This window comes from Drosophila yakuba, chromosome 3R (assembly GCF_016746365.2).
Source record: "Drosophila yakuba strain Tai18E2 chromosome 3R, Prin_Dyak_Tai18E2_2.1, whole genome shotgun sequence".
In the NCBI taxonomy this organism is placed as follows: domain Eukaryota; kingdom Metazoa; phylum Arthropoda; class Insecta; order Diptera; family Drosophilidae; genus Drosophila; species Drosophila yakuba.
The window spans coordinates 18,769,250-18,790,166 of record NC_052530.2 but is presented as its reverse complement, the minus strand read 5'-3'; the positions used below and the strand labels follow the sequence as shown (position 1 = coordinate 18,790,166).

Here is a 20,917-nt window from a genome sequence, read left to right as displayed (position 1 = left end):
TGAAGCACGAAAATTGTGTGCGGTTTTCAACTATTGTTGCTGCCACTTTTGTTATGATTGTCTCTCCCTCCCATTTTTTGATTTACCTAAAAACGTTGATTAGTCGATTCCATTATAATTGCCGCTTCGGACAAAGCCGAAGCCACATCCAAATCCAAAACAAACAAAGGCGGGCAAATACCCAAGTCGAAGAATCTACTTTCCCCGCGGATCCAAGAGGAAGGGGAGGAGGAGCTACTCTCTTTTTCTCGGGGGGAGGCGGCGGAAGGCGTGGCGGCAGAGATCACTCGAGCGCGGTATGTTTACCGTTGCTTTCCACTCAAAAGCTTTTCAAATCCAATCAGCTGTGGCCGACCGTCCAACATACAAACATATATATCATATCTCTATCAGTCGGATCGGCATAGTCGGGCATTCCACACAGGTGATTGCAGGAATGCTGATAATTGGCAGCAAGGAATTCGCACTCATCCCAAAACGGAGGCCTTGCTTAATTGTTTTAACATTGTTGAAGCAACAATTGGAAATGTCACTTTACACAAATTTTGTTGTATAAAATAAGGGAGATCTGCGTGAAATATTTAATAACCATTATTCATTTACATTCCTCACGATTTGAAAGATTTGAGTCAGGGAATCCCAGGGAATCTCCTGCTGCGCCTGCCAATTAAAAGCGACTTCCTTTGCCCATGTTTCAACTACAATTTGAGTGTCAGGTCCACGCGCTTTTCCCATTTCCCTCTTTCCCGCGCTCAATCAAGGCAATAGCATTTAGATTGATATGTTTTCCTGGTCAGTCACGGTCGGGAAAAGTGTCAGATGACAGCGGGCATGGAGGATTGGCTCCTCTTCCACCGAAGACATGATGACCAGGAAGACACAAGAGGGCACCAAATCAAAACCGCAGCGGGTGGTGTTTTCTTATTTTTTTCTAATTTTTTTTTATTTGGAGGTGTGATTAATGGTCGGAGCGGGATTTGATGAAAATTCATAATTGGACAATGCTGGGAGGAGGCGGTGGGGGAAGGAGTTTTTGTGCGGCGCAGCAGCCAAGCCATAGATTGTCAATTATCGATAGTGTTGGCCTGAGCCCGATGAATAATTATCGATTAGCCGTAGCCGTGTGCGGTTGCAGTTGCAGTTTCCGAGGAAAGTGCAGTGGTGGTGCAGTGCTCGAGAGGAAAGGAAAGGAAAAGCTGGAAAAGCTTGGAGGAAAAGCCGCATGTAGATGCCGATAGTGATGCCTGGCATTTTTATTATTATGTATATGCGTACGTAAGCTGGGATTGGCTTCGCAAATTGTGCATTTCAGAGCCACAGAGAGCAAAACTGAAGCCAAACTGAAGTCAAACCATACCAGAATTGCTGACACACTCATTGCAGCGAAAGTTGCAGATCTGCCGCTTTTAAATATGTAATTAATAAATTTGTATTGATTAATTTGCGACTTTGTGGAAAGCGAAAGGACTTTCTAATATATTCACCCAAAACTCCTCCCCCCGCCCCCTTGACAAGAGGACAAGCTCCTCCTTCGATTGGCGCCCGATCGATGGGAACTGCATACTGAACAGCCTCATTCATCGTATCAGGCACTCTAAGGTACAACAGTAGTATAATCCATCAAGAGTCCATGTATTTTCCATAGAATATAGTACATATACTAGTATATTTTTTGTGGTTGCCAGGGGAACACTTCCACGGGGGGGCCGAAAAGTTTTCCTCCACTTTTCCTGCCCGATTTCCGTGTCAACAGGAATTACATTGACGCAGGCATTACGGAGAAATGTGTTTGATTTCCTTTTCGGTTCTGTCAATAGGTCATGATAATACTGGGGAGGCGGTGGTTGTGGTGGTGCAGATTTTTGTTGATTATTACTTATAACGACTTTGGCTCGCTTTCCGCATGTTCCACAATCATTTGCATAAATGTTGACTTGGCAACGCCAAAAAAAAAACATTCCCATCGCGGCCCATTATATATGGTTATAAATATATGGAAATTCTTGATTTGTTTGCCGACTTTCCTTGCAGAATGAGGTTAACTTCAGGTTGTAAACAGTAGATATGCATTGCAGACGGGCATTGTGCAAAGGAATTCAAGCGTATAATGATCGTCAGATGGATAGACAATGCCATAAACAAAATGAATTGTCATGATTTCCGCCGCTTATACAACGCAACAAAGAGCGACAATTCAATCCGATTTCTTGGCGCGTCGCACCTTTGAGATTTAATTTGATTGTTTACAATAATAAGTCTTGGCTTTGCCGAAGAAAGGGGCACACACACGGCAGACAAAACGCTGCATCGAAATGCAGAGGAAAAGTATATTAATCATTTTCCCCCCGGGCCGCCCGCGGGAAAGTCCAAGGCGGTATGTTATGTTACACAATCGCAATCAATGACAATGATTAACACATTTTCCACACTTTATCCCCAGCAGCAGCAACAGCAGCAGCAGAGGCAGCTGTGCAGCCACCCATCGATGGACCATAAAATCCAGCAAATTGTTTATAATGCACATGGCACACATAAGGAAAATTGTTTCTATTTGGTTTCTGCCGCGACCAAAACTAATCTCCGATCCCAACGGCCGCGGAGAGAAGCAGGGGTTCAATGTCCGCCACGGACCAGCGGACAACGGACAACGGACAACGGACAGCGGACAGTTGAGCGGACAGACGGACGGAAAAGCGGACAGGGAAGCGGACTTGGACACGAATTCAAACTCGGAACAGGTACGAGAGCGTAAGAGTGGTAAACGGAACAGACATAAGCATACAAGAAAAAAAACAGAAAATAAAAAAACATTTCGGTAACGATTTTTTGTTGTTTCCCCACTCGAAAGGCGAAAAATGGGTGGTACTGGGCACAGGGGCTTGGTCCAAGAATTGCATGCAAAAACAAATGCCGAAACTAACTGAAAAAGAAAGGCGGGCAAAAGTTGAGAAAAGTCGATGGGGGAAATACCCTGGTACAAGCGGCGATAAACAATAATAATATAATGATTTATTTTTAGCGCTAATGGGGCGTGATTGTTCAATAATAAACATTTTATTATATTTCATATCATTTGGATAATAGGCGAACCTAATCAGTAGTTTTTATGTTTAACAAATCCGAGTGATTGCCCAAAAGTGATTTAGAGCTGAAATTGAATTTTGAGAAAAACTTCATGGCCTAATACTTTCAGTACACCATAGGCGGCTATTATTAAGTTTAGTATGCCATAAAAAAATCATAAGCTCCATAACTGTAAAAATGCCAGTCTACTCTTTTAACAATCAATGTCTATGTACTAATAAAATCAATCCTAATAAATTTTTTTATGCAGAGATTGACAGGATTACGTGGAGTTCAAGGATCATTTAGCGGAGGAGGAGTTCATTTTTGTTTTGAGGTGCAAACATTATTATGGCTCGATAAAGCAATACATTTGTAGTCTAATGTCACATCAAAGTGTACATTTCGTAAACACCTCGTAATTTCAATTAGCCATTGTTGTGATGGCTCGAAAAGAGATTGTCATACGCCTCGGAGTTCGAAAGGGTATTTTCCCAAAGAACGCCGGTCGGTCGGTTGGTCGGCCCCTTTGACTTTGGTGTGGTGCGGTGCGGTGGCATCGAGTGGACGACTGCAGTGGTGGTGTCGCGGGTGGTGCTTTGTGCGGTGGGTTGGTTGCCGTGGGGCAGCTGGCCGTTGGCAAAGGAAAATCAATGAGACATCCGAAGACATGCCAACACTAGGCAGCTTGGCTTGGCTTGGGTGGTTCACTTGCTAGGTGGTTTCGGTTTTGTGGGAAGTAGGCGCTTGCAAAAGTGGTGCTCCCCCAGATTACACATACGCCCCGTGTGCACGCGACTGTATGTGTAGTATTAGTTAGTCAGTCAGTCAGGCGGCGAGGTGAATGAACGCTAAATGAATCTACACACATAACCGAATGAATATGCAAGTGTGCGCGGTGTTTGTGCGGCCCCACAGCTCAAACAATGGGATAAAGTTGAAGATGAGGATGAAAATGAAGATGAAGATGAAGATGGAGATGTTGATGCAGATCACGAGATTAGGCTGCCTTCCGAAATGTTTGCCAATCAAAGTTCACTCGAGCGGTGGCAAACAATAACAAAATATGCAGTAGGCACGTAACAGTTGTTAAACTTCAGGGAAAATGAGTCGGTCGGCGGATAACCTCAATATAAGTCATACACATTGAGTAACATTTCACAACTAACATTATGATAATACCCAGATTTCAAAACAAATACAGAATATTTTGATTGGCCTAGCCTATAAGGCTATTCATGATAGCCGACAATGTGTCATTATTAGTTGTTAATAAACAACCTAATAATCATTGTTCGTCAGTGTCAAAATAAAATTCCTGCAATTCTTTGCAGCTTGTCATAATTAGTAAGACTCATTTTGAATAAACATTGATAATGTATCTATTTGCTGAATTTAACAGGCATATGATTCTCTTTGTTTGATTTTCCTTTAGTGCGTCATGGTAATTTAAACCCTTTTAAAAGCTCAGGAGATGCTTTTTAACAAAGGCATATTTTAACAAAGGCCATTTTTTGTTCTGGGTTTTAGTGCCTTTGCTTGCATAAACTCCACTTTCATTTTAAAAATGAGTAATAAATCCGAAAGACAAACTTATCGATTATCCTTTTGACATGCAAATTCTTTGTTCTTCGCAAGTCTAAAAAAATGTCAGTTTTAGTGTATCCTTAGGGAAATTCTTACCTCTTCTTGGCTTTGCCAACATTGTAAAGCTCAACGTGTTTGAAAGCAGCGTAGGCGGCCATTTCTGTTTCGGTTTGTTTGTTTGGCGAAAGGATAATCTCTCTGTTGAATGGATGCAATTGCTTTACTTTTCGCACTGGAAAAATCTAAGCGCACGCGGATGTGGGGAAAGGTGGAGATTAGGCACGTGGGTAAAAATGTTGCAGGATGGCTGATGATGATGACTCATAGATGGGGATGCTGCATGTGCGTAAAATCAATAAACCCTCAACTGTGAGAGAATGCACGGAGCATCCCGGGCGAGAATAGAAGAGAGTTAGGGGAAAATCAGAGCGGACGGAAAACGGAGAACATTCCTTTAGTCATAAGATAAGGATAAGCTAGGATATCTTGCAACATTTTCCCCAACCAACTCCCGAAAAATTCCCAAAAACACTTCACTCACAAAGAAAGCTAAAAAACTTTTGATTTGCACTCGCGTGGGTATTTTTCGGTTCGAAGGATATTTTGTTGGGATAGCAATATATATATGCAATATATATGTTTGAGTGTGCGACCGCTGGTGATGTGCACGTTTCGATTAATGTCTGGCGACTAAAGTGCAGTGGGAAAAGTGAAAAGCATTTTATACCACGGCAGCGCGAGAAGTTTTATCGATCCAAAAACAACGACCGAAACCCAACTCACTCAGAGCGCAAAAGCTGCACGCGAAGAGAGCGCGAGCGCTAGTGAGCGAGCGCCAGCCATGTGGCGCATCAAAACAAAAACAAACTACAGCTGATGCTGATTGGAGTTGGAGCTCGCTCTCCTCCTTGCTCTCTTTTTCTCTCTCCCACTAGCGGGACAGAACCCAACTCGTGGTGAGTTCGGCACTCTGCCGCTTGTAGGTCACAAAAGAAGTTAAAAAGTTTAAAATACGCAAGGAACTGAAGCGAATATAAAACATATACTTAAGCCGTGTTTAAGACACTTGCGGGATTAACATTCTGCATTTACTTATTTCATTTTATGTGCCCCGCCGGCGAGAAGTGTGCGCAGATATGCTTCAGTTATGCCGTGCCATTGCAAAAAGCGCTAGAAAAGCGAAAAAATAGTTCAGGTCTAGTGCACTTCAGGGTTCCTATGCAATTGTTTCTTCTCTCAGCTTCTCAGCTTCTTCTTCTTCTGCTTCATCTTCTTCTTCTAAGGTTTTTGAAACTAGTTTCTCTTAAAAAAAAATAAGTCAAGTGCATTCAAAGTTTTGAACAAATAGACACCAATCGCAACTTTTTTGAATATTTGCAAAATAACTTAATTTATTAGAATTTGACTTAGACATATCGAACCTAATAATAATCTAGATCCCAACTCGACTAACAAATCACAGTTGAATGGGAAAAGAAAGGCTCTTATGTATTAGGATTTGCACATAAGCATTATGAACTTAGCCCCTATTCCCAACACGCTCCTTATCTTTGATTACAGGGTGTGTGGACAGCAGCACTGCCGCAAGGCGGTAGCAACCCACAAACATGTTTCCTGGCCAAGATGAAGCTGCTGCCAAGCCAGACATCGGGTCTCGTGTCTTCGAGGAGCTGTGGCACATTGCCTTTGCCGGACATAAATCACTTTCATCATCGCCAAGCGTTCAGTTCAGTTGAGGCCAAAAGCAGCAGCAGCAGCAGCAAACTCTAATTTCAAGTGTCTTGCTACTAATGAGGCCGCCCCTTTTGCCACTTTTCCTGAATCTGCCGCACTTGCTGCTGATGTGCTGCTGCTGTTGCAGCAAGAATTTAAATGCAATATGTATTTGCATACTGCGTTTTCTTGGAAAACATTTGGCACAGATTTGCGCACACAGAACAGGAAGCGCAAGCCAGCGCAACTAAGAGGATCGGGCCATGGAGCCACAAAGTCGGTGAAAAAAGAGTCGAGAGCGGAAAGGGGGGCTGGGGGCATCGGGGGGAAGCAGCTGGGCCAAAACATTGGTTATTTTTAGCTTGCGAAGACACTTTTGTTTAGCCGAGGAGCCAAAAGTTGACTGGCCGTCGTCGCCGCTTCTTGCCGTTTTGCTATTTTTTCCATCGGTGGGTCGTGGGACTTGCGACCCACTGAGCGGTGCACGGGCTGCGATGGGTGGTGCGGGCCTTTGGCGGAGTGGTGCACATGCGGCAACCTGACACCAACATGCCACTTGCCCCCTTTTGCCGGTCGCTGTGCGCAAGTAAAAGCATAGGCGTTGTGTACTTGCACCAGAGTTGACAGTTCAGCTAGTTTTATTCAAATCACTACTGCGACAAATATGGTAATGCAACAATTCAAATTATTATATGCAACATTCTTAAATCTGAATATATGATGAGATGTACTCTTTATATATTTCTGAAATACCATTTTAACAGAATGTGTCGAATGTATTTTTGATTACCTTCCTGATAATTTCACCTGAAAAAATTGGCAACACTAACTTGTCCAGGGAGTGAGTACAAAAATCGGGCAGGGGGAATGACTTGGAATGGGGACTGTGGGGCACAAGCCCACTCCATGTGGTTAAAAATAGGAGAGCTGCGTCTCCTTCGCCGACTTCTCGCAGCTCTTGCTCAATAGTTAAGTGTCGCCTGATGTTTCCCGAGGAGAAGTGCCATGGAACTCGACGCAGTCGGCACTCACTTTATTTCGAGTACAGTGGTCCCTGGCTATATGTATAGGGCAGCGTCCGGCTGTTTTATCGTTATAAATTTCCGCTTTCCATAAATACGCCTTTTACCTATTTCGCATTCATTTACATTTGTAGAGGCTTTCCCCAAAGTACGTTAAAATATATTATTAGCATTAGGCATTGTTAAGTGAGATGGGGAGATGGGGTGGCAAAACCACTAGTACGGGTAACCACAGTGACTGCGTGTGTGTGCGAGTGTGTGCCTAATCTCAATCGAAGTCGTCTCCCAACCACCAGCACCACCACCCACGCCCCTTTTTTCGACTCCATGTGGTGCAGTGTGGTGTGGTGCCCTGTCATGTGGACGACTGACTTGGAGGTAGTTAAACCATCATAAGGCTTTAAAGTAGGGATGGATTGCAAGTACAAGTACGAGTATCTGTATCTGTATCTGTATCTGTACGTGGGCAGCAGTAGCAGCAGCGGTTACTGACAATTGAAGTGACGCGGCGGCAAAGCCTAATGATTATAAGCCAGACACCTCACCTCTTGCAAGGCGACGCAGGCATTTCTTCATTTCATCGGCACTTCGGCACATACTGCGAATATTTAAGCCAATAAATAATTTCACTGCACAAAGTGAAATTTCCGGCTGCCGAAGCCCTGCATAATTACCATGATGGATAATCCATACGTTGTATGTACGTGTCCAACATATGGAAATATGTAAGTGGCATGTATCTGTGACATTCGGAAATGCATTTTCCAAGCCATATTTATGGCCAGCTTTCGTTAATTAAAAACTTTACACTCACACTGACTTTTATTGCTCACGCTCCTCTATTTTTTTTTCAGTTTTTTTTTCTATTTTTTGGCGATGTGAGCTGAGCACAAAGCTACTGGAGTTACAGGTGCAATAATTCAGAGCCTTTAACGATCGTGAGAAGGTGAGTGAGCAGCCCAAGGCACATGTGAATGGATTTGGATTTGGTCAGGACATAGCGAAAGCTATTGTTATAAAACCCAGGGGGGTAAAGATAAACTTTTCCTAATGAGCAAAAAGTCAATAAATGCATTTGCAGTTATAAATAGCTATCAGTTTAGATTAGGTTTGCTTAGTGCGACGACTCGCTCAACGACCCATGAAATCACTCAATGCAAACAGATTTCTTTCATCTTTCATCTTTCACTTAAACTTATCTCCATCTCAGCCGAATGGCCAACTGGCGAACAGAAAGAAACAAAGGAGCACTGCCCCTACGTAGATTTTCATATATGAATAGTATTTAGTTTTCTCTGCGGGCCATTGACTGACCACCAAAAAGTCTTAAAAGCGGAGATTAAGTGGAGCAATTAGGAAAACGTGCACTGCAAACAACCGAAACAACCAGCAGCAAACACAAAAACCCAAAAAAAAATAACTAATAAATGGAGTAGTGGAGACGGGAAACAGTAGAGGAAGTCAAACACACGGTGAGCTGAAAGCCATCAAAAAGCGACTTTCGGTCAGAAAGGTGAGCGGTTACCAGTAGGCTAGGCTAGGCTAGGCCATCGGTGCTCCCTCCTGGATCGCTGGTGCTCTGGAAACTTGGCCATGCCTCATCCAGCGTTCAACATTCAAAACTCCCCTTGCCACATGCCACATGCCACGTTTAGTTCGGGCTAACAACTCACTTGCCGGCTTGGCTTTCCCGATGCTTCGACTGCTGCTGCTGCTGGGAAATGTCTTGAAAATTAATCTCTTTTTTGGCTGGGCCAGTTTATCATATTATTAAGGCATTAGCAGCGGCCTCAGGGGCCACCACCAGCTGCAAATCGCCGAATCGGGGAAATTATCAAGGGAAATGCATCATCGTCGGCGAAGGTAAATCTTTTAATCAATCTCCATTTCCATTTCCACTGGCGCCCGTTAAATCCAAAAACCAAACTCTGTAGAACGAATGCAATGGATACTCGTCGTATGGCAAACACTTTCGCTTTTCGCTTTTAAATGCCTTTCGTAGGTCCAAACGTAATGGGGGAAAAGATCCAACATGGCCGGGCATATGGGGCTTAAATTGGAGTTTGGCCCCAAACGCCGATACCAAATTGTGTTTTAATGATGGCCAAAACAATAGCGCAACTTCCTCGAGTGCATTGTGTGTATACGCACTCGCAAACACTCGGCTATTAAAGGTACTAAGGTAACAATTACCAGAGCAGCACAAAAAGCTAAGCAAAGCTGGCGTTAAATTAATGCTTTAATTTCTTTTGACTCTGAACTTTTCAACTCTTTTCGGGTTCGTTTCTTCTAGTGAAACTTTTCGCTGATACACTACGAAAAATATCTAGGTGCAAAGGAATTGGCTTGGCTTGGATATATAGAATATATGATAGAAAATCCTACATATGTGAATTAAAGTGCATGAAGTAACTAATTTTAGAGCCAACCCAAATGTGGGCACATTTTGAAAATGCGTGCGGTCCAATTGAAAACTTTTGTTTGTGGAAAGAAAAATTCATGTTGAAGTGAGCAGGAAATCTTGCTAAATTTGTTGGACAGCTCCGCCAATATGCAACATTTCCAGATGAGTCTCGTATATATACGCCTGTTCATGCTGCGTCTGGGCAATAAAATGTCTGGCACTTGATGTGGCCAGACTAGCCCATCCATAAGGAAGCTAGGGAGCTGCTCCCGAGGCGTCTTTAATGGGCTCGAGATGTGCAGCAGACCACTTGGAACGTTCTGCAGCCCTAGAGCATTTGCCCAACCCCTAGAAACATACGAGTAAAGTATCTTTTGCAAAAACTTTCAAAACTTTCAAACTTGCATTTGCATTTGCTCGAAAGGAAATGCCTTTGCCTATCGATCGCCTGGAAAGTTTCCGAGAATTATCTTAATCGATTAAGGTAAGTTTTCTTCGCCGCCACGCCCATTCACATTCACATGCACCTGCATTACCGCATTTGCCTTGACATTTTCCCCGCCCCTCCCGAAGAAAATGCACCAAACTTTTCGCGGCATTTGCAACTCACATATGGTGCTGGGAATATATCAAATGCGGAGTAGGAGGCAAGGTCTACAGTCTGTAGTCTATAGTCTGTAGTTCGTAGTTAGGTCCCAAAAACGCTTTCAATTAGTTGTGGCATAAACTTTAAATTGGGCATTCTCGGCGATAAATTAAAGTGAAATTAAAACAATTGCCAGCCGTTGATGACTTTGCGGGGCTACATTTCTATGAGCAAGCCAATTTCTTGGATTGGCGTGGGTTGGAAGACCTCGGCTTACAATTTCGATTACATCGATTTCGAACTTATTTCACATTCGCAATTATGCGTGTTTATAACTCTGTAAACTTGGCAATTGATGCCGCAATAAATGGCAATTTTATAGTTAGCGATTTTGTCGGAATCTAAACATAAAGCAATTGTAAATATGCAGTTAAAAGTGGGCAGCACATCAACAGCCCGTATATAGAAATTGATTATAAATCTTAAATGATCCTTGTGGCTGTACATTATCCAACTACTATTCGAGTTACTATAACTTCAAATTGCCAGTTATTTTTAGTGGTTGAAAATCTATTAAAGCTGCAATTTTGAATGGGAATTTTTGAGAGGCGGGCTCGATATGCACACACATATGTTCGTCGGCTGCGTTCCCTGCGAGTTGAATAATTGCAGCAGCAGCAGTTACAAGACTCCCCCCATCTGCGTTGCTATTCAAATGCAACAATGCCGGCGGTGGCAATGGACCCGCAGCTATTTCGAACCCCATCCGACGATCGCATGTCTCAGGTGCATTCAAGGTGCTGTGCTGTTGCAGCGCTGGGAGACGGATAATGGTCAAGTGCAATGCGTGATTCGGCGCACTCCAAGCTTCAGCTCGGAACGGATCGGATTGGGATTGGGTTTGGCATTGGGATTCGACTGGGCAGGGTGGTGTTTGCCTAGCCATTAGGCCAAAGTCGAGTGGCTAGCGCTGAAATTGGGGATCAATTTTGGGGGCTCTTCGATCGGCTTCGACTTCGACTTCGGATTGTTTGGTCTCGGTTACGGAGCCACAATTTCTCCCCGCACCAGTTGGATGTGGAGTGAAAAGTTTGCACATAAAGCCAGCCAGCGAAACGGGGGGCAAGTCACCGAGGAGCGGCCGCTGAATTATTATTTGTTTATTGAGCGAGTGAAAGGCACGTCGAGTTTGAATTTGTTCCACTGTCTGCTTAATTAAAACCACTAAGAACGATTCCCGACTATATGATGCCCTCTACTAAATGCTGTTTCCCCGTTTTAGCACGCCAAAGTCTAAATTTGAAAGTGTTATGAAAGTATTATGGCATTGATAAAAATATGAACGTGATTTTTCTCAATTAGTTGTTAGATAAATCTGTTTACTTTCTGCAGTGCATTTTGCGTAGTGTTTAAAAATGTGCTAGCTATGCAAAATAAGTTTTATGGTCAAAATAAGAAAAGAACGGAGGTAAATAAATATTCATCAACGTGTTTATTAGGGCACTTGTGAAATAGCGAGTTCCTACAACTTTAAACTACGACTGACCTTTGCATATGCTTTAACCACCAACAAAGCATTTTCCTTCAAAGGAAAGGATGCCTTAAAATCTCTGCTAATTGCCCAGTCACGATTTCTGGTGACCCACAAAGAATCCCTAAGGTGCAAGAACACCCTAGCTTACTAGTCTTCTATATAGTCTTTCAAATCGAGGAGGAATCGTGGGATTTACTATATATGTATATATACAACGCTTGCCATTTAACTTCACATATTCGGTTGTAATTAACTCGCAGCCAAGTCGCAGACCCCAAGCAATGTCAACGAATTTATGGCTAATTCTGGGAAACTCACGTTTGCCGGCCGCTCCGCTGACTAATATTTCCGACCAGAGCGTTAACACAGTTTAAAATCCACTAAAACCGGGTTGGGGGAGATGATAACCCATGGAGAAATGGGCGGTTGAATGGAGCGCGTGTGTGTCAGCACTTTTCACATTCAGTGGTACGTGCAGCCAAGAGGAAAATGCAGCTGTCGTCGTCGTCGTCGGCGTCGCGATGGAAATTCTTTTCCAGCTTAGAGCAGATCTTAGATAATCCGCAAGCCGAAGAAGTCTGGCTGAATGCGTTGCCCATTTCCCAGCTAATTGAAATTCCTGGAAACTAAATCAAATGTTGGATGAAATGCTCCACGCAACTGGTTCTCACTACGCATTGCCCCATTGCTCCACTCTACTCCACACAACTCAACTGGGATCCCGGATCAGTTTGGATCGTTTGACGATGTGTGGCATGCAGCTGAGCTACAGTCAGAGCCAGAATCTAAATCCGAATCCGAATCGGAATCACAATCCCAATCCCAATCCTCATCTCATCTCGCGCCCGAGCCAACGGAACATTAGCGCGAGATGAAAAATATATATGTATGTATATATGGAGTAAACTCGGTGAGGAGGCAGTGATCTGATCTCTGCTCCATTCTCTCCCAAAGATGGCCCAGTATCTACGACTGGGAGCTGGGAGCTGCTGGCTCAAATGCATTCCATTCATTATGATTACTATTAAATTAGGAATTCCCGTTCATTCTCAACTCCTTTATTTTCCACTACATCTTTCGTTCTGCAGCTCCATGTCTCAGATGCGAATCGTTTTCGCTGGCAGACTGCGCTCAAACGATGGTAATTATTTACGCCGATTTCAGTGTGCAGATAATGCCGCAGCCACACAGCCACACAGCAACAGCAACAAAAGTGCAATTGTGGCACGAACTCTGCGCCGACTTCCCCCAGTCTCCTCATCCAAAAAAAAAAAAAAAATATTAGACAAATGACTTAAGTTAGCGGGGAAATGGTAGATCGTAGAAAATATATTGCAACAATCGCAACTAATGCGGCACGTAATAATTCGACACTCTATGGCGGATTCGTAATAAATTTTGTGGAGCTATCAAAACGATGGTATACCGAAACGAAACTCGGTCTATGAACCAAATTCAATTGGGCTGCACTAGAAAGTTATTTTTTGAAAATTGTTTTATGTTCTCTGCAGCTGATCGTATACAATTCAAAGTGAATTATAGCCCCACCTTATTAGTTATTTCTCGCAGTGCATCTGCATCAACTGCATATCAGGCTCAATCGATCATCTCTGGTGGCTTCCCCATCTTGCAACCGGGACAAACGTACATAACTTTTTGGCCAACGAAATGTGCAAAATGCAAATTCAATTCGCCGAGCAGTCAATCATTTCCACTCATCAATCCATCAATCAATCAATCAAACTAGCACCGCGGCAGCAGCTCCTAACGCACTTATCAATGGATCACGGCACCAAACTGACATCGATATTCCCCAATTGCACATAAATTGCAATGCCATTTTCACATTTAAGAATTAATAAAAATAAATCAAATGAGAAAACCCAAATACGTGGTTTCTTTGGTTTGTAATTAAAAAAAATATCGCGTTTGTTATCTCCTTAAGTCTAAATAAAATTATATTTAATAATTCCATTAATTATTATTGAATTAAAAAAAAAAGGCTTCCCAAGTTAGTTATTTCTTTAAACTATTAAACATTTTAAAACTGCGATCAACAAAATGACAATTTATAGTTGTAAAATATTTAGTTTTTACTTTTACATTTTACATGTATTTGACATAGAGTGGCTTTGAGACGCCACCTAGCGCGTTCTCTATGCACCAGGCGTAGGGTTGCCAGATCTGCGTTTCAACGATTGCCACACAGAGGGCGCCACCGAAATGTTGCCGCACATTTAAACACTCAGTTTGCTAACTAAATGTTGATAAGGAATTTTTAAGGGACCATTTATTCCTTATAACTGATTAATGTCTTATCTCGAATTATTGCCCCTAATTTGACCCTTAACCCCCGGCTGCCAGCATGCTGCGCCAATAAATGCCGATCTGTGTGTACTTAGGCAGCCTGCCATTTATGTGCATCTGTTATCTCGACCGGCTGCTATCGACTTGCTTTGTTTACATCCGCTGGGATTCATGGGCGAGACGACAATAATAATCAAGGAAACTCAAACAGAGTTTTCAAATCACCATCCCACATAGGGGTTCCCAAACAAACAATTCGGAATTCAGAATTCGGATTTCGGATTTCGGGCTTAGGCCTGATAAACCCATCATAAATCGATGTACCCCTTGATGAATTTTGTCCCACAATCGCCCGCATTTCTCGATTGTTTATGTTTTTCAATCAGCGCCGTCTTGGAAACTAATTCCAGGAATTAAGTTCCGATAAGGGGGAGAGCGCAGCCGAAGTGGGGCACCTGCCACAGCCGGTTCTCGGCCGATTCTCCCAAAGAGCGACAAAGGAATTTAGCGGAACGGAAGAAAGCGTCGATGGGCTGGACTCTTGGAACCTGTTTGCAGATCAGTTCTCGAATCGAAAGACGAGCGGAGCGACCTAGCTGCGAACTGCTGATCGCTGAGCGCTGAGCTTGGATCCCTTGGCAGCGATTTGAGGAAGCCAACGCAGCTCCTTGGATGGTGCTCGATCATCTCGGGGACCACTTGGCACAAATGACGCGGCACAAATCACAAATGGCGGGGAGGATGAGCTGTCAGAGGCCATCGGATGTTGTGTGTACATATATGTGCATATATGAATGTATGCATTCCGTCCTCTATGCCACTGCACTCCACTCCACTCCACTCACTGTTTGCATGCGAATCCCGGCTTCTCCATTTCAGTCAGAGTGTCAAGAGTGAACGAACTTTGGGGGCAAGACGCAGAAAGACAAACTTCTCTTGTCATCCTCATAATCATCATCTACAGTCAATGGACTTGGCTTAAACCTGCCCCGCTGCCCCCTGCAAGTATCGCTATCTAAACAGCAGCTGTGCCAATGATCTGGCACAAAAGCGAGAGCCCCAGAAACGAACGCGCAGCGCACTACACACACTATATCTCAGCATTTAAATAATATGGGGCAAACATTTATAAACCATATATGCACACTGCCAAGACAGTGGGTGATCGCTAAATGAGAATTAATTGGATGCTGAGACAGAGTTTCAATTCATTGCATGTCGAAATAAATCATGCCAAAAGTCAAGCGAATGAGACGCACAGCTTTTGTAAAGTTTCACATAGTTATATTTCCATATGGAATATAGAAAATGTCCCTCGAAGGATGTCTCACTGTCTCTGATATGAATGGTGAATTGTGCTGTGAACTGGTTAAAGAAGTCAACTTGAACTTATCGCCAGTGGAAGATCGGTTCGCGAGGGGCGTTGTCGGAACAAAAAACAATTTGCATGGAATAACCCAGATTGTGGTCATTGACTCAGTGGATCGCATTTCGCATTTCCAGTTTGTTATTGGCAAAAGATCTTTAAAATGATCTCTATGCAACTGGGCCTGAGTTATGGGCATTATGGACCGACCAATTAAGCGTAAATTAATTCACTGTCAGAAGATCTGCAGAAATCAGCGAATAAAAATTCGTCTGGGGTGTGTCAGTTCCCCGAGAAGTTTCCAGAGACAAAAGAATCTTTGAATATATAAAAGTGCTGATTAAAGCCAATGAGTGTAACTTAACGTTCTTCATTCTTTCCAGAGAAAGTTCTAGAATAATATCCTTAACTCCCGCCTGTCTGAAGAGCTTTGGTGTCCCACCTTCATTAATCACGGAACATGCTAACACCGAAATTGATTTAATTTGTGCATAATCCCGGGGAATTGCAATGCTGGGAATCAACCCTCAGAGAGGTCTCCATAACTGGTGGTGGTTGCAGTGGCAGGAAAACCCCTGCAGGCCGAAAGTGGAGTAGCAAATTCACTTTCACGAATCCCACTCAGCTCCTGCTCCAGATCCGCCGGAGGCCTTCACCCAGCCAGCCAGCCAGGCAGTGCACTTCCAAATGCAGCGGCATCGGAGCAACCCTTGCGAATCCTTGCTTCAATTGCCTCGTTTTTAATCCTTGGGGGATTTCCACATTTTCGCAAATGGGGGTGGCCACGACGGCGTCTGTCTGATTTCAAGGTCCAAAAGTCAGCCGGCGAGGGCAGTTTTGTGTTTTGCGTTTGTGCCTTGACATCAGCTTCAGCGTCAACGGGAATGGCAACGGCAGTGGCAGCGGCATCGGCATGCAGGTGGTAGCGGGTTAATCGCATAATTGAGCAGCCCAGGAGCAGGCGACACACACTCATCAGTGATTCACAGCAAGGCAGCCAGGCAGCCAGGCAGGGCAGACGAGGGAATCGTCTGGCTGCAACAAAGGAATAACACACCCTGTTCGAGTCTCACAAAGAAATCGCAATGGAACGTGTGAAGCCTGCCGATTATGGTGGATACGGGCGAGGAGCACGGCCCACAATGCAAATATGCACAACTTATAAATACATCGGATCCGAGGCTCTGTGTGGGAGCAATTCATTTAACCCGAGTCGAGCCAGCTGGCGAAACTGCAAATTACAACAAAGAGCGAGGCCGGAGAGAAAATTGGCTGAAAGGTTTTCCATCAGCGGCGCTGCTGAGTCAGGGATCCGCGTCTTGGATCTCTGAATTCGAGACAGCGGTTCGGCAATAAATTCATAACCAAAGGGAGTTGGGGATCCCGATCCATGTACACTTGCGGTCGGCATAATAGAGCAGCAAATTAAACTTGATTATCCCGGTTCTTAATTTCACACACGGAAGATTTCTTCGCTTGTAAGCAACATTGTTGAAAGCATAGAAAAGAAATGGGAATACATTTAACAAGGTATTAATTACGAGGCGTAAATTATATAAAGAATACCGTTCTTCCAGTTTCGCTATTAATAAGCTTTTTTGAATGTCTTGAACTTAACTCAAATATGGCCAAGCAATCACATTTCAACAAATGTCATTTGAGGCTTCTCGTTAATCATCCCGTGAAGTATAAGTGAACCACTTTTACCATGGAACAGTTGTAAGTGCTCTACTATTTTTATGGCCGCCTCTGTACAGACAAGCAGAGGGCGTAGAGCTAACCATAATGGTAATCGCCCATGTACAACAAACGCCAGAAGGCAGATACGACGCAAACAGATCGTTCTGCAAATGGCAAGCTGATGCAGATAGCTATGCAAAACGGGTAATCCAAACGGCCGGCCTTATAAGGCGGCCAATGGTCCAAGCCAAACCGAGGGGCAGAGAGAGAGAGATACGCGTTATTACTTAACAACAATTGCCGAAAGTGAGCTCGAGTGCCTGGCGTTGTGTGCCCAATTATAGCGGAAATGTTGCCGAAATTGTCACTCAATGACTCGACTTCCTTGGCGCAGATAGACGCCACAAAGAAACCCAGCTGTCTGCTTATTGGAGCGTTTAGCATTGGCCCCGCAGACAGCCTTGAGATTCGCATCTACGGCAGCCAAAACCACTGGGTTTTGGTTTATGTACTGGAACTACAGCCAAATAAGGACATCGCAGTGACGTAAACATGGACTTACCTGCAAAGAGAGAAAGGAGAACAAAGAGCCAGTTAATAAGTGCATAAGTTCTAGTTTTCATGTTACCCCCTTCTACATTAATCATCCATCTATGAATTGGGTTGCCTTTTGGGCATGACTCACGGCTGAATAATGAAGATCTCCCTGTTCTACAGGAAACGTGACGGGCTAGGGCTTCCCTAATTTACACAAAAAACGAAAAACCATTTATCTGCCAGGCCCACCCTGACCAACATCAAGAGCCAAATGCATTTGGAACAGTGACAGATACCGAGGACGGAGGACGGAGGACAGGAAACATGACAGATATGTCCTACTATGGCCTCTGTCGGGGTTGCTTATCGTGGGTTGAATGCGTCAGTGACTAAACTCTAAAACTCCTCCTCTGGCACTACACTCGAATTTGTTTTTCAAACCATCCAATTGTGTATATATTTATAGGGCTTCTAAATTGTATAACTATTATGCAAATGTAAGCGGCTGTTATTTATGACCTGGTAGTTTTTATGGTTAGTTTTTAGTCTTTTTAGCCGTTGGCCACCGTTTTGTTAGAGCCTCTGAACTCAAGAAATTTTGTTAGTGTAGATCTAGCACTATTCCTATGTCGGATTAATGTGGGCCCGTCTGTCTGCATTTTGGGTGCGGCTAGGCTGGCTGGCTGGCTGCATTCCCTGGCTGTGGCTGTGGCTGTGCAGCTTTCTCTGGAGGTTCTGCTGGGAATTAGACCCATTGACTCATTCTAGGGCTGCGCCCAATCCTGAGCCAATCATAAGCCCAATCCCACTGCTGGCCGAACTAGTCGCGGCTAGGCAATCAAAATCGACATTTAGTTTTATGGCGAGTCAAACAACAACAGCGGCAGCCGGCGAACATGCAATGTGTCCCGGGTTCAATGCACTTGCCACTCAGCCACTCAGCCTCAAACTTCGCTGCAGTGGCTCTTGGCCAGATACACAAGGCATACAGGAATACTAGCAGATCGCGTGACTATACTTAAATATAGTTAAGCACCCAGTGTGGCACGTGACGATATTGGGGCAGAAAGTATCCACCATATTGTGATATATTGTGGACACGGGTTTTTTTTTTACCGGGAAAACAACAATTTGGGTGTCCGGTGGGCAGGAGTGTGCCCTTAATCACTGGCCACCACTGTTGTCAGGGAGCGACGAAGAAACGAGAACGCCATCGATTTCAATTGCAATTACTCATCATCTATCGCGCCAATTACCCGTATTATGATGATAAGTGCGAACCGAAACAGCTGCCGGCAGATTTGCGAGTGACTCAAGGAGGCCACTTGGAGCAGTGCTCGCATACTTGGCTACTTTACTTGGGTCATCCGGAGATTTGGCAAAGCTCAAGAGCGGAGGAGATAGTGTCCATAAATAGCTAAGGATTCTATCTCTTTATGGAAATTTGTCGTTTTTAAATTAGATTGCTTTATAACTCTATAACGAGTTAAAAATAGCTGGAATAGTATCTATAAATTCTTATGGCATTTTTATGTTGTTTGAAAACATAAAAGTTCCTTTGTAAGAATAGAGGTAAATTACTTTTAGGGTTTTTTTTTGGGTATTTTACTAAACTAAAGTGCACAATTGACTCATTTATAAACAAATGCTCTGATTATAGTGTACTAATCGTTGTGCCTGGTAGAGTCACTCTATAAGATTGCTTATAATGGCTTCTATTCCTGTATATTTTCTTTATGGGAAATTAGCAGAAAGATAAATAGGGAATGCCAATTGAACTGAAATTGAATTTCTTAATAACTGGAAATGGTTTAGAAATTGGATAAAGCAAACAATAAGTAAAGTATCCTACGGTCCAACTTTTATTGATCCACACTTTTGAGTGGGCCCTGTACAGTTTCCCCGGCTTTTCGCCTACTTCAGCTATTTTGATGGTCGGCCCAGTGGTAGTGGAGTGATGACCAATTTGAAAACTGGCACAGAGAACGGAAAACACAAAAACAAGCGCCACCTCGCTTGCAGTCATAGAAGGAGGCGATAGAAGGGGGGTGCGGTGCGGGGTCAGGGTTCGAGATGTCCATCGGCTGATGCGCTAGATATAGTTATGTATGTGATATATGTATGTACAATATAATAATGGGGGTGGGGGAGGGAAACTGGCACACTTGCTGACATTGCAGTGTGCACTTAACTAGAACCACCACTGTGCAGCACACACAAACACACACACACACACACGAGAATGCCCGTGCATGTACTAACTACTCAAAATGGTCATTTTCCCGGTTGCAGCTGAAGTGAGGTCCTATTGACAGCGGGGGTTGCCTACGGGGCAGCACACATATCAAATATCGGTTGTTAAGGGCGTTTTCTAAGGAGTCCATAACAGACGGGAAATGGAGTTCCGAAATCGAATAGGAATCATCATAATCCCAAGAACAGTTATATAGGTGGTTAAGCCAATAAAAGATCAATACACGCATTGTGCGAATTAATGGGCGAAGGGGTATAGGAGAAGGAATTCGGAACGGAAGTAGGAAGAGAATTCACGGAGGAAGCACACAATAAAACCAATGGAACGATAAAAAAAAGGAAGAAGCAAAGAACGGCACTCGGTGTTGTTTTTGCAAATCTGCAAATCCCAACCAATACCACCATGCACACCCACACACACACGCGTAGAACATTTTTCAAAAATGCCGGCAACTGCTGGTTTTTGTTTTTAAGTACTTACTTGCTGCTGGCCTGATTATCGGTGCAATCAAAGTTAGAGATCATCTTGCTGTTTTAGTCGCTTATTGGACGCTTGGTAACGATTAAATAGAAAACTGGCACACACGCAACAAAGTGAAACACACAAAATGCAAGTGGAAATGCACGGGAAATTGCAGATGCCGCGGCACGTTCGTTCAGTTCGAAAGGCGAATTAAGTGTGGCTGCCAGTGAACCGCTAAATCACGCCTTCGGCTTAAAAATTAAAGGTACTAAAAAATACCACAGCTGCAGTGGCGGGGCTACGAAATTCCCGCCGGGGCTCGAATATTTTTTAGCTTATTTATAGCTAATAGTTAATAGGCCTTTTTTTTTTACATTGTTAATAATATTTGAAATACACACC

At 43.6% G+C, this 20,917-nt stretch overlaps 1 protein-coding gene across 13 annotated transcripts in view; it reads right to left on the bottom strand.

The window, feature by feature from the left end:
- Positions 1-20,739, bottom strand: part of LOC6537426 (microtubule-associated protein Jupiter) — a 30,044-nt gene extending 9,305 nt beyond the window's left edge. For 3 of the 13 annotated variants that reach the window (XM_039375154.1, XM_039375156.1, XM_039375158.1), the window contains exons 1-2: positions 5,192-5,348; positions 4,747-4,848 (exon numbers count right to left, since the gene is read on the bottom strand). In XM_039375154.1, coding sequence (XP_039231088.1) covers positions 4,747-4,808 — 62 coding nt within the window. In that variant the 5' untranslated portion in view covers positions 4,809-4,848; positions 5,192-5,348. Of the gene's footprint in view, positions 1-4,746; positions 4,893-5,191; positions 5,349-20,533 lie in introns of those variants that run through there. The other 10 variants (XM_039375163.2, XM_039375165.2, XM_039375167.2 and 7 more) reach the window with 6 other exon arrangements.
- Between the last annotated feature and the right edge of the window lie 178 nt (positions 20,740-20,917).